The sequence below is a fragment of the Puma concolor genome, chromosome A2 (assembly GCF_028749965.1).
Source record: "Puma concolor isolate L17-30 chromosome A2, mPumCon1.1.hap2, whole genome shotgun sequence".
Classification (NCBI taxonomy): domain Eukaryota; kingdom Metazoa; phylum Chordata; class Mammalia; order Carnivora; family Felidae; genus Puma; species Puma concolor.
In genome coordinates this window covers 132,733,265-132,758,865 of record NC_141668.1, presented here as the reverse complement: position 1 = coordinate 132,758,865, position 25,601 = coordinate 132,733,265, and the positions used below count along the sequence as shown (strand labels likewise).

At 42.1% G+C, this 25,601-nt stretch overlaps 1 protein-coding gene and 1 long non-coding RNA gene across 12 annotated transcripts in view; both read right to left on the bottom strand.

The window, feature by feature from the left end:
* The window catches only part of LOC147583522 (uncharacterized), a 31,493-nt gene extending 6,718 nt beyond the window's left edge, over positions 1-24,775 (bottom strand). Inside the window, exon 1 of the long non-coding RNA XR_015248289.1 lies at positions 19-24,775. This is a non-coding gene — a long non-coding RNA (uncharacterized LOC147583522). The remainder of the gene's footprint in view (positions 1-18) is intronic.
* Positions 1-25,601, bottom strand: part of FOXP1 (forkhead box P1) — a 512,855-nt gene that overhangs the window by 132,428 nt on the left and 354,826 nt on the right. For 10 of the 11 annotated variants that reach the window (XM_086697593.1, XM_086697592.1, XM_086697602.1 and 7 more), the window contains one exon: positions 24,785-24,886. In XM_086697593.1, coding sequence (XP_086553719.1) covers positions 24,785-24,886 — 102 coding nt within the window. Of the gene's footprint in view, positions 1-24,784; positions 24,890-25,601 lie in introns of all 11 variants that reach the window. The other variant, XM_086697596.1, reaches the window with a different exon arrangement.

Below are 25,601 nucleotides of genomic sequence, written 5' to 3'. Positions count from 1 at the left end.
AAGTTGAAAAAAATAAACCTAAGTGTCTTCTAGACACAAGCCCTGGGAATTTCTTCAAGACATTTTCACCACCTTAAAAAAAAAAAAAAAAATACAAGGAAATACCCCCATGGTCTCATGATGAAAGTAAAATGAAGACTTTTTGGTCTGATGGGATTTCACTCAAAATTCTTTCACCATTTTTCCTTCCTTTTAAACTGATTCCTCACTCATGGGTCTGTTTTTCCCTTCTTTTTAAATTTGACATTACAGTTTCTGTATCTTTGTAGGTCCCATTTGCCAAACTGAGACAATCATACGTTCATGGAGTGTGGCAAGAGATGATTTACATAATACGTTAGGAACCACTGTATTGTAATCTATACATGCCAGGGAAATACATTCTGTCTTCATGGTGGCCCATTTCAAAGTATCCACTGTGTATCCACGATGTTTTAAATCACTCACTGAGACCAGGCCACTTTCATTGGATAGGTTTTTAATGGATTACCTCCCATTAAATGATTTTTTAAAAGGCTTTGTTTTCTCCATTATAAAATTGCTTTTTAAAATTTAAAATCATTGTTTAAATATACAGATTTGGGCATAAAATAAATCGTCTACATCGGTGGCTTGTGTATTTAATTCAATGATCTTGTCCAAATCCACTCATTTCTAGGCTGTTGTATTTTCTCTCCAGCTCATCAACAACTCAAAGCTACTTTTGTTTTTTTTTCCCTCCCAGTGAGCTTTTCCACTTACTCACTAATATTCAGCATTCCAAAATTTCACTTACTGTCTCTTTACTATGAAATTCTAGCCAAAGCTGAGTGAGGTCCTATGGCTCAAGATTCTTACTAATAATGAATATGAATATTAACTGGGTGTTTTAAAGTCATTGTAAACAATTCCATCAAGTTGTGATAACATTATTAGCATCTTCTGTTAGTAAGTACGCGTCTCACGTTGGGTATCTCGGCTGGATGCTTTATGTTCTGGTTTTCATTTGGTCCTTACCTTAAGCTTGAGAGGGAGGTATCTTCGACAGCCATTTCATAGACACATGAACAAAAGTGGAAAGGTTAAATGTCTTGTCCAAGGTCAGAGGGCAGGTGAGGATTCAGACATAGTTCTCTATGCCTTTAAAGCCTGGGCTGATCCTTCTGACGGTGCTGGCCAATGATTCTCAAATTTGAACTAAAAATATCAGACTGAAATCCTTCGTGATTGCCTTCTCCGTGCATGAAAGTACCGCTTCATGTCGGCAATTGGCCTCTCGCACATCCCTGGCTCTGGGCAAGAGGCAAAAGAGAAGGCTCTCCCCTCTCTGCGCCCCAGCAGTTCTAGTTTCCCCACTGAGGGCCGGGAGTTCATTCCATATGAAAGAAATGTGTGCGCCTTGCCTCAAAGAGCATCTTCTAATTCACCCTTATGTGACAACGCAACACACCAGTGTCATTATTATGCAATTTATTAAGAAAAAAGTGTGTGGGGGGGGAGGGACATGTAATAAATGTCATGCTAATTTTATCCTTGGAGGATCTGGAATAGTCATTTGCTTCTTCCGAGCTTCAGTTTCTCTGGCTGGTAGAGAGAGAAGGGCTGCAGTGGCTGGCTAGACAAGCCATCTTCAATTTCCCCAAGTCAGTCACTGAGAGGCAGGGCTGAAATCCCGAGTTCTGTCTTGCTCGACACTCACCAAGGAACGCCTCTCTTCCAGATCATGAGCGACATCTAACGTGACCCTGGGCTGCAAACTTCTGCCCCAGAGCAAAGTCGAAAACCAATTTACGTAGAATTAAAAGCTATTTGCTCGATCCATCTCTTGCTCCCACTCTGGTCTACTTTCAAGTGTAACACATTCAGCTGGAATTACAGGCTACCTCTCCGTCCGGCACTGGGGCATAGAATCTATCTATGCACAACCACGGAGCATAAACATTACAGAGAAATAATGACTTCGGAAGCACCAGGCACCCTACCCAAACACAAGCTACATGTGTGTTCACAGATGGAAACTAACGGCTGTTTACCCTGAAGGCCCCATAAGAAAAATGCAGTCACCTTTACAGTAAAATGCAACTTACTATTCAACATGCAACAAACTGAGATGAAAGAGAGCTGGGAATGAACTCCAGCAGAGAGCTCTTATAGCACCTCGGATTTCTTCGGGAGGTCCAGGCCATTCAGGAACCGTTCAGGGCCCCGACAGGTGAACTGTACCACTGATCACATCGTAACACCAAGATCGGAAAAGGTTGCAGGCTCAATTCTTTGTTGGGTGGGTCAGGGAGTAGAGCCTGTGTGACATCACATTGTGTCTCACTCTGGCAGCCTGCTGATTAGTAAAGGCAGAAAGCTCTTGTTGAACTGAACAAAAGAAACAATACAGGCTTTGTATGGCACAAGGTTACGCCATGTAGTAAAGCTAATGTAAACAGGCTTGAGCTGCACCAGAGCTCCTCTGTCCATTTCCCGGATGCAGCAAATAAGGGCACCCATTCCTTGCCAGTGTATTACAAAATGACAACAAAAGCCATCCCAAGTTTCCTTTTGAGAGATGCCAATAGGCACTGACAAAAGCTTAACAGGTCTCCCTGAGACTGCTGTGGTTTAGCACTTTGTCAAAACAGGATACTATTTAAATTAAAAATTTACTGATTCAAGTTCAGAAAAACCCTGCTTTGCTGTTTTTATAACCAAATTCGTGGGTGGGGAAACTTTGACCTTTATTTTTTCTTTTTTTTATGGCATCTTATATGGGTCTGAGAAGGTACTATATTTAGCAAGCTAGTTTTGAGAACCAAGGTGTCTAAGCAAGATGACTATCACTTTCTATGAATTACTGTACATGTGAAATCATGGGCTTGTTACATTATGCAAAAGCAACTCAAGTGAAACAAACAAAAATACCTGTTTGCATACATAAATTTTGCAAAAAGCTCTGTGGGGAGAAAAAGGGGAAATACACACAAACTCACCACAGCAAAACACGCTCCCCAAGTGAATCTTGTCCAGTATTTCTTTAAAGAAGAGAATAAGACAAGACTGCAAGACTATGGTCAAGAGAGCAAAGCCAACAGTCAATCAGAATCAGTATATGGGTGAGCCTCCTTGACTCGTGGAAAGCACACCCAAGTTTGTCTCTGTCCTAGGGCTTTTCCACCTGCTGTGCCCTTAATCTGAAATATTCTTCTTCCAGATACTTGCAAGACTCAACCCCTCATGTGATCGAGGTCTCTAGTTAACAGTCTCAAAGAGGTCTTCCCTGGCCGACCAACTGAACATGAGAATCTCATTACCACTGTCTACATTTTCGCCAGCTTTGCGTTCTTAGTTATTTTCGTTATCACTGGACATCTGCTGGTTACTTTCTTTTTCCTTACTGGGTTAGCATCCCATAAGAATATAACCTCTATGAGTTCCGGGACTCTCTCTGCTTCATCTGCTCTTTACCTGAGGTTCTTGGTAGAGTGCCTAGGTTGACACAGCCACCCAATCGTTTGTCAAATGTTGCGCAGGGAACCTGATGAACATCTCCTCGAGTCTCTAAAGGCTTGTTCTACTCTCCACCTGATGACCTAACTACATAACTGGCCGTGGCACACGCAAAATCATCCCAATAATGCCCACGACCTCTGAGACACTAGAGAGGCAGTTGGATAGAAATAATGAACTACTTATTTGGCCCTAAAATCACTTGCAGATTATCTTCTAAGGTCTCACAACTGTGAGAAAAGGCGGCCTCTCAATGTTCACCAGGGAAAGACTGGAGGAAGTCTGGAGAACTTGAGAAAGAAATCTAATTCCTCAAGTATCTTGATGCCTTTAGTCTCTTCTTTCATCAATCTTTCTTTCTTATTCGTCACTGGAAAATCTTTTAATGAGGTGAACAATACTCTTTCACCAACGGTGTTGAACCAACACTGCCCCAGTGCTCAGGGCTCAGGCCACATGCTTGCCTTTAACCTTTTTTTCCGTCCACCACAGCTGAGGGATGTCACATATTACTAGCTGTTATGCTGGGTCACTCATGCAATAACTCTAAATAGGGCTGTTGGGAAGGTTACTGTTGGTGGTACTCAGCCTCTCGGACAGCCCCAAAGATTCCCACCATCTGGTATTCGTGCTTTGTGTAGTCTCCTCCAACACTATGTCAGGGCTGGTCCGTGTGACCAATAAATATGGCACAAGTTATAGTATGTGATGTCCAAAGCTAGGTCCCAAAGGACTTGGATCAATCTGGGGAAGTCAGCTGCCATGTTGTGACACTCTAAAGCAACCCTAAGCACGAGGAACTGAGGGCTCTGGCCAAAACCACATGCGAGAGCCATCTTGGAAGTGGATCCTCCAGCCTCAGTCAAGCTCCAGTGTCACATTTTAACTGTAATCTCATGGGAGACTAGGAGCCAGACTACCTAGCTAAGCCACTCCCGTACATCTAGCCCACAGAAAATGTGTGAAATAATTAATGTTAACGTCAGTGTTTTAGGACACTAAGTTTGGGGGTAACAGAGTTTCCAGACCTCATGAGGGAAAACCTATATCATCCTTGCCGTAGGGGAATCCTCACTACACAGAGTCCTAGTTAGGAAAGGGGTGTTCCCATTTTCACACTGGCGACCAGCTACAGCAAGAAATCAAATCTATCATCAGATGCAGAGATGCAAAGAACCTAGAACTCCCAAGTCCGTTGGCTGTAGCTGGCCTGTTACAGAACAGTAAAGCCCTCCCAGGCTCTACCTTGGATCTGTTACTAAAGCTTTTGGCCACTTAAAAGAGATGTTAGAGCAGACACACGTTGATAACTGAAACAAGTAAGCAGGTTATCTGAAGTCCATGGCAAGGTAGAAAGGGGGAGCATTTCTCAGCTCTACGACTGGCGCTTTATAGGAATGTTGCTTGAGGTACCGAATTTTTGCGGGGGGGGGGGGGGGCAGGAGGGAAAAGCTGGAAAATGGTATTTTGATGGAAAAATTCCAGACTGTTTAACCTCTGCAAATAACTCCACAAGATGTTAAATATCCTGTGGGCAAATTAAATAGCGTCTAGCCTGGGGACCATTAGCTTGCAGTCTTTAATGGAGAATCAATTTGTGCTTCCCTTGTTCTTCTCCTATCATAAGTAACATAAATCTCGAAATTCCTATTTTCAATGAATTTCACTTCCTAAGTTTCTTTCATATTTTTTGTTGGACAAGCCTACGCTTTTTCACAAACAGTGCTGCCCTCTTTGTACCAAAGTTGTCAGGATGGCTGTTAGAAAACATTTGTCGCTTTTTTCACAAATGCAGTAAATAATGTGCTAATACAGAAGTGAAAGAACGAGTCTTCTGCAGGTGTGAAGAGAACCACCCTTGGGGGAAAAGGGGACAGGGCAATGAAGAGTAACAAATTACTTGGTCCCCAAGGGAAACATGTCAACTCTGACCAGAAGGCTTCACCAAGACAGGGCTTGAAAATCCCTTCTTCCCTTCCCAACACATCAAGAGCAAGAAAAGTAGCAATTACAAGGAAATGAGAGCATTCCCTGGTCCTCGTGGTACACGTGTTAACTATAAAGTCAAAGAGAATATAACTGTACAACTTCCTCCTTAGTATGGAGAGGGGAACGGGGAGGGAGTCACAGTGGGGGCAGAATAATCATCACACACCCTGTGTGTTCTTCTCAGCAGGCACAGCTAATTCTGCCATCAGAAGAGAGGTACACCCTGCAGAGAAGACCTACAGATGTGAACATCAATTCATCAATTCTTTGGCTGAAGAGTCTTCAATTCACCTAGTATATATGGAAGATCGAGAGATGACGATACAACTCTGACCATTCTAAATGTAATTTTCTCTGAAAATGCAGGTAGGAGATGAAAACTGCCATTCTCTGCCCACCTACAGCCATTGAAAATAATCTCAATACTACATAAAATTCCAATTGTTTGGGGACAGTCCAAGCCTAGGATCTCACAAGTGCTAAGATGCAATCAACTTCACAATGCGTTGATTAGAACAGTGGCTACAAGAGTGAGCAACATTCTAAATGTGATGTATCACATTATATATCTGACATAGATATATAATTAACATACGTAACCATTTTTAACTGTGTCTTCCAATATAATCTGATGGGTAGATACTTCTATTTTACAGAAGAAATTTAGAAGCAAGCTAACTTGGACATACAACTGATAAATAATAGTTTTTTAATTTGGGTCTATTTCCTTCCACGGTCTTGAAAGCCAAGCTCTACGGTCCACCTCATCAATATCTAGCTTAAGCTAGAGATGAAGGGCAACCACAAGCTTTTCCCTAACCACTCAACATATTCAGTCAATGAACTTCATGCTATTACTATTACTGTTATTAGTCTAAATGGAAATATGATTGTTTTTATCATCGTTGACCAATAACAAAAACCAATAAAGCTCACACCTGCTTGGCAGGTATGAGAAGCACATGTATGAACAGGATTTGGATGCAGGAAACGAAGTTCAAGGATTTGGCTTTATAAAAGCCAACAGGAAACCAGGGTGTGCCAGTCCTTGCCTTTGAGAGAAACGGAAAGAACAAGGACCCTTGTGGGACCCTAAGAGCAGTATCAATGGAAACTCAAGGTCACATTCCTCCCCCTCAGGCTGAGGAAAGGAGGAGGTTGGTCTGTGGGACCAAAGCAAACCTTCGATAGAAGGAAACTTTCAGAGGAAATGATTTAAGCTTTTTTGGTGAGAAGGGTATTTTTCAAATGCCTTTTTGAAGTTCTTATTTCCATCTTAAGTCTACACAAATAAAAATAATCGTCAGTTTTCAAAGGGTCTTGTGGTTCACCGTGGGGGAGGGAGTTTGGCTTGGTTTCCGCCAGTGAAGCTTCCAGGTCTTTGGATTTTTTTCCTCTTTGGAGGAAAAACTTAAGCTCCAAGGGAGAAAAATGGAGACACTAGATGTTCCCAGTGATTACTGTAGAACTGTCCTGACCTGACGGCAATACAGTAACAGAAGGATGGAGAAAATCTACGTGGCAAGGACTCAAGAGAGAGACACTTTGGGGCTATATGAAAAAGCCACATTAAAAGGGGTGACTTTTTGATCCTTCATCGGAATACATTCACCAAAATGTTTCAAAAGCCAAAGAAAATTCTCAAATAGCACTGTCCAGCAGAATTTTCTATGATGATGGAAACGTTCTCTATTTGCAATGTCCAACATGGTAGCCACCGGTCTCATGTGAGGCTATTTAAAGTAAATACAATTTTAAAATTCAATTCTGCAGGCGCATTAGTCACGTTTCAAGGGCCCTCTTCCTTCATGCTCCCAAAGTTGCCTATATTTACATCTGTTAGCGCATTTATTCTATCGTATTAATGCCCTCTGTGCAGTTTCAACTTTGACATAAGAACAATTCTGTACTCCAGGGCTAAGTGGGGTCCAGTTCACAAGAGGTATATAAGAAATGTTAATATGGATAAATGAATAAATGGGTAAATGAATGACTCAATCCTCTAAGTTCATATCCATCCCCCGGGGCCTTGCTGTCAGATAGAATCGCTGTATCATTTCAACCAAATTTTAATACCAAATGAGTTCTAGATCTTGATGAAGATAATAATTATATTAATAAAGATCAAAATGAGACTTAGATCTTGTTGTTGGTGATGATCATAATAAAGATCAATCATCTTCTCGTCAAAATGCTGTGGTCTTGGCTTCTAATAACTTCGTTTTCTATCAGTTTCCCTTGAAGCCTTGCTCTGCTTTTTTTCCAACATTAGGTAGAAACAAAACAAACCAAAACCAAAAAAAAAAAAAAAAAAAAAAAAGTTTTCTTGTCTTTCTCTTTGTTTCTCTGTAAAATGAGTAAGTAGCTAGATAGCCAAGCTTTTCCTCCCAAAGATATCCTGAACACCAAACCCAAACAAACTTCCAAGTCTGGAGTCAAATCAAATGTTTTCTGTAAAGGGCCAGGTAGGAAGTAGAGTTGACAAAATTAATGAGCATTAATTTCGAAAACACTTCATTTGTGGACCCTGAAATCTGAATTTTGTGGAATTTTCATGTTTCATGAAATGTGACTCTTCCTTTGATTTTTTTCAACCATTTAAAAATACAAATGGCTTGTGCGTCCTACAGAAACAAGCTGTAGGATTTGGCGCTCAGGTCTATGTTTGCCAAGCTCCGTTCTAAGGCCTGCTGAGAGCTCACATGCTTCATATTCAAGTTAAAGTTCCCAGAGCAATGCAGATATCGTGACACTGATGGAAATTAGTGTTGTAGACAATGAGATATTCAAGAGCCTTAGAGTCGAGCAGCTCCAGAGGCCAGCTGGGAGCCAAAGCAGGGAATTTGGTGGCCAAGGGGGTGGTGGTGAATGGTGGAGATGAGGGCAATCCTTGTCCACCCACTCTGGTATCATTCATTTCCAGTCTTGTCACCATCAGCTGAGCAGAAAGATGAAGGCTCAGCTGGTCTCGAGATCCTTTTATAAACCAGTTTTGTCCAGACTTCTATTAGTCAAAATCCTGATCTCCGTAAGAGTTTCTGCAAGCCTGTGAATTATGCCTTTGATCTGAGTTACATTATCTTCAATTAAGCATTAATATATTGTGCATGAACTGACACCGTGTCATGCAAAATGGTAAGGCTTCTGGAATACATTTCCAAAGCCAGTATTCTAAATAGAGCTGTGTAGGCAGTGAAATATTTATTTTCAAGTTCATCTGTGTACATTTTCAAAATTACTGCTCTCTAAATTTTCTTTGAAATGTCTGACCTGCTGTTCATAAGTCAAAAAATATAATCTCTCTTTTGTGGAACGCCAATTGGTAAATTGTGTTAAAAAAAAAAAAGTCAGATTGGTTACTTGCTGTTAGATGGTGGATATTCAGGCCTCAAACAGCTAGTGTTACCTTAAAGAAACTGCCCCAAAGGCCCTGTGGACTTCATTGACCAGGCTGCTGTCAGACTGTTTCGCCCTCAACAATTAACAGTCCCCAAATTTCTCCCAAACAGTGGCAGAATGAAGCGGCTTCTATTTGTAAAAAGTGAAGTCAAACATGAATATGGGAATACATACAGGGGTGGAAGAAACCCAGTTCGCCTTTTTGGTTCCATGTTGGTAGATTTTCTTTCTGTATTTTGCAAAAGGAGCAGAGCTGGTATTTGTTTATAGAACACTGAAAGAAGAAAGGCTCTGGGTAAACACAGACTCCACGTTTTAAATAACATTTGAGTTCCTGAATGAGGTATGCCCTAAACTTCTAGAAACCAGGTGTGACTCTGGCATGTAGGCCAATTTCAACACTTACCTGAAAGGTATCCAAACGACTTTGGTAGGAAATCAAGTTAGTGATCTTGGGACACTTATAGTATTTCCCAATTTGGGCTGCCCTGGAAAGATCATAAAAATTGGCACGTATTGTAAAAATGGAGTCTCCCAGTCCATTCTAAAGTAGAAGTGCACAACTGCATAGAGACAGGAAGATGAGCGGTGTATTTTAAATCCCCAGAAAGACCTTCAATAGGATACCAGCGGGATTATCCTTTGTCTTCACTTCCTGGACCTCTCTAATGGACCCAAAGGTTAATAGGGTGGGTGGCCTACCTATTTGTTCCACAGAATCTTCAGCCTCCTGCCCACTGCTATGCCCTGGGCGAATACCCAAAGGCCAAAGCCAAGACTCTTGACCAAGGATTCCTTAACATTTTCTGATGACCACAGATGGCGCACATTGGTGAGATACAGTCAGAGAGTTCACTTCTACTACCCAAGGGGGAGGCTGGGGAAGAGATGAAGTGAAACCACAATGAAAGAGACATTGAGATTTCAAGTTGGCAAAGAACTTCACTGTCACCTTGACAAGTGGTCTTCAACCATGGGAGTGCACGAAAAGCACTCGTGAAGGCTTTGAAACATACCCACGCTTGGGCCCTATCCCAAGATTCTTCTTCAGTAGAGTTCAGGAATCTACCTAGGATTTCAAAAAGCTTTGAGACCTAGATCCTGAAGCTGATAAAAATTATATTAATTCTGATGTGCCTCCAGGGTTGAGAACCACTGACTAATCTCTGGTAGATAAGAAACCGAGACTTATGGAGGTAAGTCACTTTGTCAAAATCAGACATGCTTGGATTCAAAATGCAAACGATGGAGAAAATCTGCATCGGCGTATGATTGAGCACAGCAGGAGGGCCACCTGTGGAAGGAGTGCCATTACGTCGTAGATTCAAGGGCAGCCATTCACACTGCAGACATCCTACATCTATTTAACTATTGATAAAGTATCTACAGATCTAGAAGATGTTTTTCTAGCAGATGGCAGTGAAGTCCTTTGATGTAATCAAGTCAGACACATGACGAAAATACTCTGATAGACTGGAGCAAGGTGTCTTGAAAGCACCTTTTCATAGGTTGATTGATGAAAGCATCAATTTCATACAAGTATGTGGTATGGTCTAGCAAAGGCCCTGGCAGCTAAGTCTGTTTCCCTGCATCCCCCGAATTACTAGCTTTACCCTCACGTGTATCGCACTGCATAGACAGATGTCAGACTAAGACGAGATAAAAGAAGATAAACTGGGTGTTGGGGGGGACCACGGCGCAAGGTAGAGAAAGATGCCCCTTCCTCCAAGTAGATGCACGTCCAGGTGCACGTCAGGCACAAAGCTTGCTAAACGATGGCTAGACTGCAGTCCTTGCTAGACGCTTCATCCAGGCAACTCTGTTCAAGGAGCAAACTGCAAGATCTTATCTGGTCATCTAAAGCAGAGGTCGGCAAATTACAGCCCACATCTAGTCCACCACCTGTGTCTGTAGAGCCCTTGAGCTAAGAATTGTTTTTATATTCCTAAAGAGTTGAAAAAAAATTCAAAAGAAGAATGTTTCGTGGCATGTGAAAATTTCATGAAATTCACATTTCACCGTCCACACAAATTTCTATTGGAATAGAGCATGCCCATTATTTATGTCTTGTCTACGGCTGCTTTTGCAGAGTAAACATTGCCAAAGAAACAGGATGGCCCGCAGAGCCACAAGTATTCACGATTTAGACCTTACAGAAGAAGCTGGCTGACCCCTGGTCTAAAGGAAGAAAAGAGTTAACTTTTTTTTTTTTTTTTTTTACATTTATTTATTTTTGAGAGACAGACAGACAGAGCGTGAGCAGGAGAGGGGCAGAGAGAGAGGGAGACACAGCATCCGAAGCAGGCTCCAGGCTCCGAGCTGTCAGCACAGAGCCTGACGCAGGGCTCAAGCCCACAAACTGTGAGATCATGACCTGAGCCGAAGTCGGACGCTTAACCAACTGAGCCACCCAGGCACCCCAAAAAGAGTTCACTCTTAAGCCAAATTCCTTTTGTACATTTAACGAAAAGTTCCAAGCAAACGTGGCAGGTGACATAGTCTCTTTATATGTACAAACTTGAAACTGAGACGACAGAGGAAGGTCAAGTTCATTACCTAGCCACCTTGACAGTACCTTTAAATGTCATCAATCAGTATGTGCCTTGCAGGACTTGGAGGGGCTCATTATAAATTATAGCACACGGGCCCCTGACACGATCCAGGGATTGCAACAGGACTCCGGTGACGTAATGTGATAAAGGAGATTTCTCTGCACAGCTCTGTATGGCACAGAGCTGGAGAATTTCCAAGAAATTTAATTTCCAGAGTGCCACCTTTGACTATTCAAGATAATTCTACCCAAGGCACCAGGCATGCTTGAAGAAAACTTTATCTTTTCTGGAAATGCTTGTCACTGGGTGTCGTCCTCGAAAATATAAATTTGCAGCTATGTTTTTTTCAACAAGACAGACTAAATCCAGGATGCAGATTTTCCAATGAGACTCTTTTTAAACATCTGTTGGTAGGCTGCATTTAACATTAGTTGTTTGAGCAACGCACAATTTGATTAGACTGTCTGAAACCAAGCCAAAGTCTGAAAAATAATAGCTCAATTAAATTGTGTTTTGCTTTCATTTGTCTTAGATTTTCCTGAGTGTGAGGGAGTTGCAAATAATCAAGTAAACCAATTCCTTTCAAAATGAGAGATTTCTGTGGATTTTCTATCTTCCCTCCAAGTTCTTGTAATAATCTGTTCCATCTTCGCTATGCTTCACTGAACTTAATCTTGACAAACACATTTCTGTACTTTGCCTTTGGTCTCCTTTAATTGTCTATACTTATGAATTAAAGCTCTATGTCATTAATATTACACCTTAAACAGAGTAGAGAATATACAAAGGCAAGCACAGAGCATTAGGGCGGTCAAACAGCAATGCAGGAGTTTTCTGATTCTTCCTCTACACTTGGCAAGATTCATGTCATCGACCCCGTGAAAGATTTTTGGACAGGAATGACATCGGATTCTTTGAATGCTGTGTTTCCACTCTTGAAACGTTCCTCGAGATTTGTGAATCGAACACCAGCCTGCAGCCTTAGCCACTAAAGCAGCATCAATTTTCCTTTCTTCTTGGCTTACGTATTTCACGACCTCATTCGTTCATTTATCACCCACTCATTCACTAATTCATGAATGAGAGCGACATCTATGGATTGCCGACTTGGGCCAGGCAGGGTGCACAAAGCCACGGTTTCAGCGTTTCAGATTAGGAAGTAATGCCTTGGCCGTTAAGAAGACCTAGCATTAATTCATATAAAAATTCTGAGACAACAAGGACAAAAGAAAGACCAGGATGGGAATATCAGAACAGCATGACCCTCATTTATGCCAACAGTGACACGCCGAGGAAAATCAAGCTCCATCAGGATAATGCGATTTATAGTTAGTAGCAGGCATAATGGCAGCAGGTGACATTTATTAGGTGCCTAATTCATCGTGTGCCAGGCACAGTTCTAGGCTGTTACACGAGGTAACCCAGCTAATCTTCTTAACAGCTTCGTAGGACAGACATTCTGATCATCCCTACTTTGCAGATGAGGAGCCCAAGGTCTTCCCATAAAATATGGTGAACCGCGCGGGCCACACTGGTGAGCTAGAAGCACACGGGCAGGCCCCGTTAGCTCCTACAACATATACTTGAATGGCAACCGGTATCAAGTGAATTAAGATAAAATTTGGAGAATTTACTATGTACCTGGCATGGTGCAAGCACTTTTCATGCGTTAATCATTTCATGTGCACAATCACATGAGGTGGGTGAGGTCATTAGCTACATTCTCTAGATGAGAAAACAGAGAGGTTAAGTTACTTTCCCAAGGTCACACAGTGGTTAAGGGTATAGTGCTAGGACTTAAACCTGGCAGCCTCACATCAGAGATTGTGCTATTAATCAAGATGTGCCCCCTCTCACCGTGTTCTGAACCACAAATCTCTGAAATTCTCACCCACCCTGCCGAGTTTGCGCGGTGAGCCGGTATAGGAGACCCTGTGTCTTTAAAGGCAAATTGCACCTTATTTGTGACCATGCACTGGCGCAGTTTCAGGATAAGAATACAATATTCTCGGTCTCAGATAAGCGTATAGGGAATACCACAAAGTACATGTTTAATTTTAGGTAATATGTGAATAGTTACCGCTGGATCTATCCACTTTCCCAGAAAAAAAATGATCCTAAGTACCTCGCTACTTGGGTGTGGGATCAAAACACTACGTCAGTCAAGTCCACACCAGGCTGGGCAGGTAGAAGTTACACCTATCACCACTCCCAGTGGTGGTGCCATGGCAGACATGCCTAATCAATCATGCTGATCCAGCGGATGCCTTCTTAATTCTAGCATCCTTCAAACAGCATTCTAGGTAGGACCGCTCTGTATCTGGATCAGACGAAACCTCTTTGTGTGGCTGAGACTCTTAATTCTGTGTCCAGAACAGGTAACGATTCCTCTATGCTATCAAATAACTAATCAGACATAATTTGACCAACGTCTTATGAAACGTGGCTCCATTAGGTCTGATGAAGCAGCTCTTCCGTGTGCAAAGGAATGCCTTGGCTGCAGATCCTACATCCAGAAAAGATCACAAGGAACCCACTAGGCTGCAGCAATAGATAGCAACGAAAAAGAAGCATGGGACAACATAGCAGAGAATTTAGATCTGGGAAAACATATCACATGGCTTTTAGTTTCCTTTTGAAGAAAACAGAGATATAATTCTCTTGGAATTAAATTCAAAACACAATTTAATCACCAGGGCCTTCTGTCTAAATGGTAGGCGATAGAACAAGCAATATTTACAATCTGGATTTGGGGGACTCTGACATGTTATCAAACGGACTGGACATATATTCATACCTCCAGACAAAGGGAATCATGGCTCTGAATTTCCCTTTTCCCCCCTCCCCAGCAAGAAGACTACAGCCTTCTTCTCAGGACATCTAATTTAATCCAAACCTAGAATACTAAGAAACTAGAGGAAGGCAGCAGATTTTACACTTGGTATGGTAGATAAGAGAGAGCCACTGAAAGGTTTTGAATAGGGGAGTGACACAGCATTTACGATGAATAGGAAATAGGCAGGAAGCACAGGAGATGCTCTGAGGGGTCAGAGGAAGCATGTGCCAACTGAAGGCCTGACCTGTGGAACAAGGTGGAAGCAGGGGAAACATGGAGAAAGGAATGGACACAAGATACTGAGTGGAAAGAAAAATGGCAGTTCTGATGACAGATAATGTGGTAGGGATGAAGGAAATTAATAAGTCAATGATGACTCATGACTCTGACTAATAGAGTCTGGTGACAAAAGTGATCAGTTGCATTAGAGATAATTGCAAGTGCTGTCATGGTGAGCAGAGAGCCACAGACAGACAGGAGGGGGATCAACAGGCGTGGACTCACGGGTGCAAAGGCACCAGGCCAGCCAAAGCGAATGGATACACGACTGGAGAAGATCAAAGGAAATGAGCTTTGGGAAATGAGCTCTTCTGGAAGAGGACTGGGAGACAGAAGGAAAACAGTCTGGGGACCCCGGGTGGGGTGGGGGTTGGAGTACTGCACTGATGAAGTCTGAAAGAAAGCAGTCGCCAGAAATCTGAGTTAGCCAAAGGTTGACTTAGCCACGAGGAAGTCAGACAGGTTGAAGGATGGTGGCAATGGAGACTTGGCCACTGAATTTAGTGACAATACACTTCAAGAAAATGATGAAGGGGGGGAAAAGAAGCCAGATACTCAGGGGAGGGGAGGAAGGAAAATGTCTGGTATAAAAAAAAACCAAAGTGAAGCAGCAGGCAGAAGACTCAGGTCATAAAAGCTTGGTAAGCAAAAGGAGCTAGGGAGGGTAGCTGGGAAGGATCGAGTCATCTAAAGTTTTTGAACAACCCATTTAAAATCCACATTCTACCATGAACACCGATAAATGCCGGGCTCTGTCTGCTTGAATGTTTACCAAATCTTCTCAATGGGATGTAACATAAAAGGACAAGGGCTGGCATTCTTTGCCCAATTGTGCCCTGGCAGCTTTCGATTCTACTACTTAAGTAGTTAAAAATCTGTTCTTTTGATGAAGGGGGAAAGGTTATGAATAGAAGGGAGCGGGCCCAGACCCTTTAGAAATGACTGGTGCTCAGTCTCCATAATTTACTGGGCAGTAATTTCAAACTCAAACAATCCCAACAGCAGGGCGGCTAAAGTCCACCCCAAGTTCAAAATGGGATATGTTCTCTTTAAAATTTTGAGAGCGACTAAATATGACAACCATCTGATGTATGAAAATTATTCACAACCAAAAACAGACAGTCTGGAAATAGCCGGGATGACTTCATTTAGACAGAATTACCCGAATCTGTTTCTAATATACACAGTACACATAATAAATTTTTACAATATGACAAGGAAAACAAACTTAATAAAAGTTCCCGATCTTTTGTTACACAAGCATGCTATATCCATGCTATGTTTATAATAGTTTGCTCATGATATCACAGCTCGGTAACAAAGGCCCAAGCAATACAAAAACAGTTACTAGGCATGACATCAACTCACAACTACCGTAATTACATCGGTACACAAATTTCCCAAACTGTACATTTTCCAAACTGCTTCTCAATTTCAACGGCTGCCTTTAGACAATTACTTGCAGAGTTGTCTGCAGACTTTGAGTAATACCCGCCTTTCTTCTCTCTTTCCCAAGCGTCATTTCCCTTTAGAAAGTGCATATTTCAATTACAAGCACTATTTTTCAAATATGCCCATAAACATATGTCCAAATTAGGAGACAGTGTGGTCTAGTGGTTAGTGACAAGCGTGAGGCATCAGCAACTCCGATTCCGTTCCTTTCGCTGTCCCTGTCTGCCGGGCCCAGCAGCAGCTCAGTGAGAGTCGGCAGAATGGAACGGGTAAAAGCACAGAGACGCTTGAGCCAAACTATTTGGGCCAGAGCCCCAGCTCTGCCACTCGTTGGCTGTGTGGCCCTGGGCAAGTTAACTTCTCTGCCCGCCCCTCCGACACTCCCTCATCTGTAGGATGGGAATAATAGTAGCACTGATCCCCATACGGTTGTTGCAAGTAGCTGGCTCCTAGAAAGTATAATTTTACGTGCCTGCTCCTTAATGTTACTATTCCATTTCTGGGACTCAGTTTCCTGTTGGAACACTTGGCTTAAACGATCATGACCCATCGCGTGAACTGTGTCACCTTTCTAATGTGAGGATGAGGATTTCATCTTGGTCGTGTTACCTGGATATCGTGAGGTGCCACGAATAATGCTGGAACGAATGAATTAAGTCCATAGGTTCTGTAATGCCCAATAGCTACAGAGGTGAAAATATTATTCTGTAGAAATTGGTTTTTCATCCTATTTCTCTAATGGCTTGCTTTCATGTTCCCGCAGCTAATGTTGATAAATACCTCCCAACCAATTGAAATAATAAGCATAGGGAAAAAAAGATACTGCCTTGTGATTTCAGAAGCATATTTCTCCAAGGACCAAACTTGCCGAGCCCATCCCATATTCACGACCTCTGTCTCCACTGTGTGGCACGGTCAGTCGGCTTTCCCGACCGGGCAGGGCGCCAGGGCAGGGCGACTACCCCCATTGTCACTGCTGGTCTGTGGTGCTCACACCAAATGCTGTTATTCTAGGCTTCAGGAAATTTTCTAACCACTGGACAGGGTCCAATGCTGTGTGCTAATGAGTTTCAGATTGGAAGACTTCACTGTGCATGTGTCACAAAAGTGCCACGGTTTGGGGGGGGGGGGCAGGGAAGGAAAGACACACACAAAAAGAGAAGAAAAAACAGTAGTTAAAAAATGCTGGCTACTCAAATTGACAGGGAACATGACCTCTGCACTTCATCAGAAATTCCTGCAGACTTACCAAATAAAGGAGTTTGCTTTTATCACACACTGTGAGACTCATATGGAAAAATGGAAAACACTACATCACTTGACCTCGGCGTGCCCCCTTTCAACCACAGACGAATATTGTGTACAAAAATTCTAAATCAACTTAAGATGTTCAAAAAAAAAAAAAAAAAAAGCTTTAATTTTTTTGCGTTCGACTTGATGATGACTATTTTGGTTTTTTGAGCTTTCGCTCAGAAGGTTCACAAAGGAAACGGAGTCGTAATTCCAGGAAGAGCATTGTATCACTCTGGGAATAATAATGTGGTGGCCACCGTCAGGTAGGCACATCCCTGTCTCTACTTCCCTGTGGTCCTGAAAAAAATAACAAGTCTCACTTACCCAGGTTTGAAAGTCACCCCAGACCGAATCATGATTATTTGCTTACATTAACAGAGCATTAAAACCAATTTTAAACAACTTGAGGAAACAATAGCCATCTTTTCTTGGTGATTCACTTCTCTGGGAAGCTTTTTCTCCCTTCATGGAAACCCACAGGCTTGATATCAAGATTTCTCATTATGCTATCACAGTCTATCAAAGAAGAATCCCTTCTTGGGAGAGTCTAACTCCCAGGACTTCTTTTGAGTAATGAGATTACGTTTAAAAAAAAAAAAAAAAAAATTTTTTTTTTTTTTTTTTTTTTTTTGGCCACACTTAGTATTGGCGACTTTAAAAATCCAAGCCTTTCACATCCTCCAACTGTCACCAACATTTTTTCAGACGTTGTCAATAAAATTGATTGCTTGCAGTTCTGAATTCTGCTCTGCACATGGAAACAATATAATTTGTTTTAAAGTATTTTCGATGGGGGCGGAAGGAGAAACTGAACCTCAGCAAGCCTATCCACAACACTGGGGTGGGGTAAGAGAACAAACCAGAAGCACTGTAAATGGTCTGAATATTATGGTCTGCTGGAAACTTTGACAAAAATTCCTGATGTATAAACCCTTAAACCTTGCTGTTGTGCTGACTGATATGTCTTCCTGTCAGATATGAATGATGTTTCTGGAACATTAATACGTTCATTAAATTCTAACTCCCTGTACTTAAAATATTCTGTACTTTGGCTCAGAGGCATCTTGACAGCTTTGTTGTAATCATATATGTGAGGCCCCCAGACTACACAGTTGTTGAGATGCCTCATACCTACAGCCAATCTGTTGCTTTTACAAGTTTAATCTAGGTATTAAGGAGCCGATTGTGGAACCACGTCGATTCGACATCTTCAACTCAGTTGTATATCATAGAAACCACTATGGGTGGTGACAGGCTCCCATGATGCCCAGCAACCATGCATACCTCTAACTCCCTAATCTGTAATACTACAAAATACGGCTCTCTCTCTCTCTCTCTTTTTTTTCTTTTTCCAAAGCACAAGTGGACGACCAGCAAGGGTCCAACAGTGTTATTCCTAATTACCTTTTTTTTCACTCTTGATCCTGTGGCTCTCATAATTAGTTACCTGGGGCTGCAATCCAATTTGAAGTGATGACAAGAAAGTGATCCATGAAAAAGTAATAAGTTAAATCCAATTTCAGCCTTCCTCTAATTAAATGCACATGGAACTAATGAGTCCAACCCTAGCATTTCAGTGATAATGGTAATTAGCGAGGTGGGAGTCGCTCTCTTTTTCAACACTGGAGGTGTAAACCACAAGGTAAAATGGTAGGAGCACTCTTAATTACATGTGTCATTTTGTTAGCAATTTACACATTTTTGACCAGTCAAGTATGTTTTTTTCCCTGTCCCTCCCCACCTCCTAGCCCCAGCAATGATTGTAACGTACCATTCCATGTTCCGACACAGGGAAGCTCCGAAGAGCACTTCAGACTTGAGAAGGACAAATAACTTTTCTTTGCTGTCGCTCACCACTGGGACACACACACAGACAAGGCGACAATTAAGGATAATTACACAGACCTTAGTCCTCTTAACTGAAATCCAGATATTTACAGTGGAATAGGGTTTTGTTGGTTTGGTTTCATTTTTGCTTACAATATGGAAAATATAATAATTTGCTTATTTGTGGCAAACAGGGCACTCAGTAGATGCTGAGGAAATATACACGGGAGGGGCAGCTATAATGAACTTCCTGACAGCATACGGGTTGTCTGTGGTCCCCCCAAAAAACCTGACTGCCCATTCTGGTGCTATACCTGTCTGTGTGCTCTGCAGCAAGTCAGGGAACTTCTGTAAATTTTACTTTTCTGCATCCACAGCACAGGTAAATGACATTCCTATACCACAGGGTAGCCATGGGGATGGTCCCACGTTCAGCACTTGACTAAATGTTAATTATCTTTGCATACAGTGACATGTGCATATGGTGACAAAGATATGCTTACATTTAAAATATGAGCATCGCACTTGAATTTTAATGCTTAGATACATGTAAGATGACCATGTAACTAAATGCCCAAACTGGGATACTTTCAAAGAGTGACAATTTTTATAAATAGAGCCAGGCAACAGGCATAGACTAGGGATATCCTGGAAAGGCTGGGACATGGGATCATCCTATACACTGAAGCTGAAATGGCAAAAATGAGCTAACTGATTATATTACAACTCCAATCAGAAACTCAGAGGTAAGGACCAGACATACTATTTTATTAAAAAAGTTTTTACACACTTATTTTTGAGAGACAGAGAGACAGAACGTGAGCGGGGAAGGGGCAGAAAGAGAGAGACACACAGAATCAGCAGCAGGCTCCAGGCTCTGAGCTGTCAGCACAGAGCCCAATGCGGGGCTCGAACTCACGAACCGTGAGATCATGACCCGAGCTGAAGTTGGACACTCAACCGACTGAGCCACCCAGGCACCCCAAAGCATACTATTTTAGAAAAAAAAATCTGAAATTAAGAGTATTTGACCAGGGCCACAGGATGGCCTTGAGGTTCAGGAAACCCTTACAAGAGGATACAAAATTCTGTGTGCCTGTGCATTTTTCTCAAGGGAGGGGTCACTGCCTCTATCGTACTTTTAATGGTGTGTATAATCCGAAAGACTTAATAACCATTTTTAAAGCATCATTTCTACTTTATTGATTCTCACCAAGATTTATTTTTCAGGGTTTTGGGAGTCTCCAAAGTCGTGTGATTAACAATGACATCTGACAAGGCATCCAAATTTCACCACTTCCCCTCAATTTCGTGTCGGGGATGCCAATTCTAGACAATGTTAACTCTAGACATTTAAAACAATTTTTGTTGCCTCCTCCTGAATTATATCCACTTTACTAATTCAGTGCGCAGGGCTATTTTTTAAGGGTCAGTATTTCAAAAACCATTCCATTTCACTATCTACAACATAAAACTGTAGTTTCCTTTAAAGGTTTCCTCTTACCCTTTTATTCCTTAGCGAATAACGTGGAAATGATATGAGGTACTAAGATTATATGTGGCATTAATGCAAAGCAAAAATGCTGCCTAAAGCACGTTTTATATAACTGCAAATAAAAATGCTAAAAAAAACACCTGCTGCATCTTGTATTTTAATCTCCTCTACCTTAAGCAGGAGTCCTCATTATACTCCTGAGCCTCCAACTGGATGACACGGCTGTACTCCCCAGTGGATTTCACTACCTTTCCTTCCAGTGAAATGGCCTCCTGGATGAGGGGCTCCTACACGATGTCACCTTGGAAGGGGGAGGACAGGCACGAGGGGAACGTCTCAGATGACTGGTTTCAAGTTCAAATTCTTTATAGACGGCCTGAAACTGTGGTCAGCTTTCCGCTGTAAGCAACACACAAGGTTTACTTTCTTTCCTAACTTTAACGCTGCCAGAATACACATGTACTTTTACTTTCTTAGGAGAAAATGTGTCACTTGATTTCCTTCCAGTTTATGTACTCGTGCCAACAACTAAAATGCTTAAAGAACCAAAATGAATTACTACCCAGAAACGGTGGTCAAAGTTCCAAAATTCGATCAATAAAATTGCTCATCTACTCACAAATTAATCTTCAGCCAGTAAAGTCACACGTTTTCGAGGTTATGAGCACACCTGCATCATTAAGCGTTTACTTCATTTGTTCAAGCAATCTTCAGAAGCATGTAAATATTTATAAAAGCAAGCCTACTATTTTTACCCACATACAATTTTCTTTTTCTGTAGCAAACCCTTGTTAATTCTTTGACAACTCCTAAGCATCCTGAGGGCAGGGTCTGTACCCTTGACGGTTTCGTGTGGATATAAGCATCGGCAGGGTGCCCTATGCGTGGAGGCTGATCCAGAAATGCTCACCAAATCACATCTAATAAATCCAGATCATCCTCATCCTGAATTTACCACGGGGCCAATTTTCAATTTTCATTTGTGTCATTCATTAAAAAAAAGAAAAATTGCAAGGCAGCTCAAGAGGCTAGGCTGACCAAGGGGCTATTTAGGTTACCAAGTAGAGTGTTTTTTAAGAACATCAAAAGCAGAATCTATACCAATTAATGCCTTGATTATATAAACCACACGTCGCCCAAGAATGTGGCCAGCTCAGATTTAGTTCTGTACGTGTAGCTGGAGAGAGCGTCTTCCTGAAATTAGTCCAAATTGCTGATGTTTGACTACATTTTGTGATCTCTATCGAGTAACCACTTAGAGCCTCCTCTAACTTTCCATTCTCTTTTGTTTGTTATCATCAGCCTGGGAAACTGGAGAGCACTGCCAAACATAAAGCAGAGAAGTGTGAGATATGCCTAAAATATAAGTCACAGTATATTTGGGGATTTGGGTTTCTTTTTTTTTTTTTCTTTCCCCTCAAGCAATCAGTAGATCAAATTCTTCTCCCCTGTCAAGGCTTCCTCTATGCGGAAGATCTGAAATTTGCGAAAATAGGTCTCTCAGTGTGGTTACGAAGGGTACGAACAACAGAAATGAACCCTGTTAAGATTTGTGATGGGATTTCCCTTTCATTTCAGAGCCACACTGGCTGGGGTGCCCCAGCGAGGGCATGGCATGGCAAGGTATCTCTCTGAAGGTTATTCCTTCCGTGAATCACCGAGTCTATATACGTATTTTTATAAGGAGGTAATATACCATGTGACCTAGGTTAGTAATTTCTCCTTTCTGTTTGTAGAAGGTCAGCCAACCTAATAAAGCCTGGTGGATTTGCATGACCCTACCAGGCAGCTGACAAGACGTAGTCTATGATGCACGCGCACGCACACACACACTCACACGCGCGCACAGTCAACCCACTGTTTTTTCTCCCAATCAACTCTTAAAGCTGGTCTAAATTCTATGCTTGTCAACTCTCCCACAGAGGGGTAGGAAGGGACTCAAAACATCTTATTTAGCAAAACCAGCATTCAAGATGGCCCCCTCGCCCCACACTTTTTATACAGACTGAAGTGCTCAGCAGAATGTGTTAGGTTGGTTTTGACACTGTCTTTGCCAAGAAAAATGAAGCTCTCTGTATCATACTCTTCTGGTGGCTGAAAACCTTATAACGGGCAAGAAAAAGAGCCCTCAAAAGGAAATCCCCTGAAACTTTACTTCATATATTTAGCCCTAAAGCAACTTCGTTCATCTTGGAAAAGAAGTTACCTAAAAATGCCATATGTCTTTAAAAAGCAAGTATGAGGGAATATAAGTCTAGTATAAAAAAAATTACAAATGATCTTCAATCCTGAAGAGCAGTGCATCAGGCAGACTGTGTATGTGTGTACTTTTTAAAATTATCCCTAACCAAAGCTCTACTACGTACAAGATTCCCACCTCCCCGCAATAATATATTGTCATTTTTCCAATGCACTTGAGGTCTGATAAATTCAAGAGGACTAACAGTATTTTTAAGGCTGTTAGAGCTCCAAGAGGGAGGCCAAAAGAATGGACAGTCATTTGAATCACTGAGTGACAGGCTGGGCCAGCTCCCTGTATACATTAATAAATTAGAATTTTAATTGTGTCTCTGTCTGCAGGAGATGCCCCAGCACTTTAATATGTACCAACAATTGGCTATGTTCTGGAATCTGCAATGTGGCCTCCGCAGCTGACCTCTGAAACACAATTCCCAGTCTGACTACGGAAACTGTTCAGTTTGATCCTTTCAACTTATTTGAATCCTGACAAATAAGCTCACAGCTGAAAGGTCAACACAGTCATATTTCATCCTCCAGAGCTGTTCTTAAGACATCTGCACAACAAAGCACTTCTTACAGCACCTGACATGGGACCTCAACGGCACTGCACCTCATTAAAAATATCCCCGGCATTCACACACGCGGAAAGGCCTATGGATCAGCGATGATGGTTTACCAAATCACTAACTGTTTTTGAAAGTGTTAGTCAACAGTGTACATTGCCATCCAACTGTTCCCCATAAAGTGCTACTCTATGTGCTCTAGGCAGTGACGCTTTCCCAAGTAGATGCAGAGGCAGGGCTTGTTCCCCAATGTCGGTCAGATCTTTGCAGGATCATTGGGGAAGTGTGGTCACTTCGTTCTGACCTGAGCGAAGTCAACACAAGCTAGGATTTGGGTTGACCCCATGATCAATGTCGCTGGGGCCAAATTCCACCCAGCAGCTACCATTGACAAATCCCGTCCCAAAATGTCCAGGGTGAGAAGTTCCTTTTACTTCCCGTTTCGAGCACGTCCCACTCCCAGCTGTACGAGTAGCTGAACCACAGAGAACCTGGCAGTGCCCTGTCTTGGATGTGAGCATGAACACCCTCTGTCGAATTTTTTGGAAATATCTGTCACAGTTTCCAGCTCCAAGTCGAAAATTCGAAGCAGATTTTTACGAGCCCGCTCCTACCCTGAACTACGGCTCTGCCCTCAATGGGCCTGAAACGAGAAGTTGCTAAACCAGTCTTTTTTGAAATCTTTACACACAAATTGCTTGCCAGTTTTTATGAACGATCCAGAAAACATCCACTAAAGAACAGTGTGCATTATACTGGTTACTAGGCATATTAAAAGTGCCGTATCTTCATCAGTCCTACTAACAGGTGCTTGACCCCATGACGTTTTGGGACAAACGATTCTGTGCTGTGGGCGATCTTTTCTTGGAGTACAGGACCAGTTAAGTAGCATCCCTGGCCTCTACCTACTCGAGGTCAGGAGCACCCATGCCCCCATGGGACAATAAAAAAAACTGTCTCCAGACATTGCCCTTCGTCCCCCTGGTGGGTAAAATCACACCCAGTTAAAAACCACTGCGCTAACATTACACGTATGTGTGCTGCATTTCTACCCCCATCATGAGACAATGAGGTGACCTACCTCGAGTACTAGGAACTGCTCCTTGGTGCTACCTGCTGCCTATTAAGCAACCCACATTTGTAACTACTCATCCTCTTACTACATCATCTCATTAGGAGACGCTCCTCCCAGCAACTGCGCTTTTGGTTAAGTTGACATTTCTTCCGAAATGTCATACTCTGCTGGTAAACTAAGAATGCACCTTCTGCACAAGACTTTCGTACGTGATTTGCAACTCCCAACACAATCCGCTTCTGAATTGTTTGTCAGCTCTCCCAAAGTGTATCGTGTCATTTTTTTTTTTTTTTAAAGAATTGTCACCTGAAGGGCTGGTTGTTTGTCATTCCTCTTGGGAGATTTTAATCCACTAACTTGCTGCTGCTGTTGCTGCTGAAGGAGAAGCTGTCTTGCCACTTGAAGTGCCTGGAAGGAAAAATGGAAGAAACACGTTTGTGCTGAGTACCCACCCATGTTCGGGGCTTCTTTTACATACAGGAGGACTCCGGGAAGTACACTTTAGGGTGGGATCCTGACCTTCACGATCCTGGGCAAATGCCACAGCAAAGAAAACTTACCATCAGTCTAAGTTAGAAAACTTTCCACATTTGTTTACATTTTCTTAGATTTAGTCCATTTCGCGGACCGTTCCTTAGGCATAGGAATCCACCCAAGCAGACACTATTCCTACATTAAATCTGACATAAAACTTGAACAATGAATAAGTGGGACTCTGAGGAAGGGAGGCAGGAGGCCAAGAAAGGGCCGGGCAAAAGACAGAAACTTAGGGGACAACAACGGGCTCCTTTCGGAGACAACTTTATCCTCCAATTCTTCTTGGGGGAACTTAGGAACTTAAATCAACAGTAAGACTTTGGTCGTTTCTGAGCCCAAATAAAGAGGAAAAGGTAAATGGTGAACCACGCTATGGATAAAGGTATTTGGAGAAGGGAGATCAAAGCAGGTAAGATAAACCCAGGGTGACCTGGAAAGATCATATAAGAAAAAAAACTTAGCAAATTTGACCTCTAAGTCAACTCAAAGGGTACAGTATGTACCTGTGAACAAAACTGATTTTGTCTAATACAAAATGACTCTTTTAAGCTTGTAACATGGGTCGTATTTATTTGAGAGAGAGGGA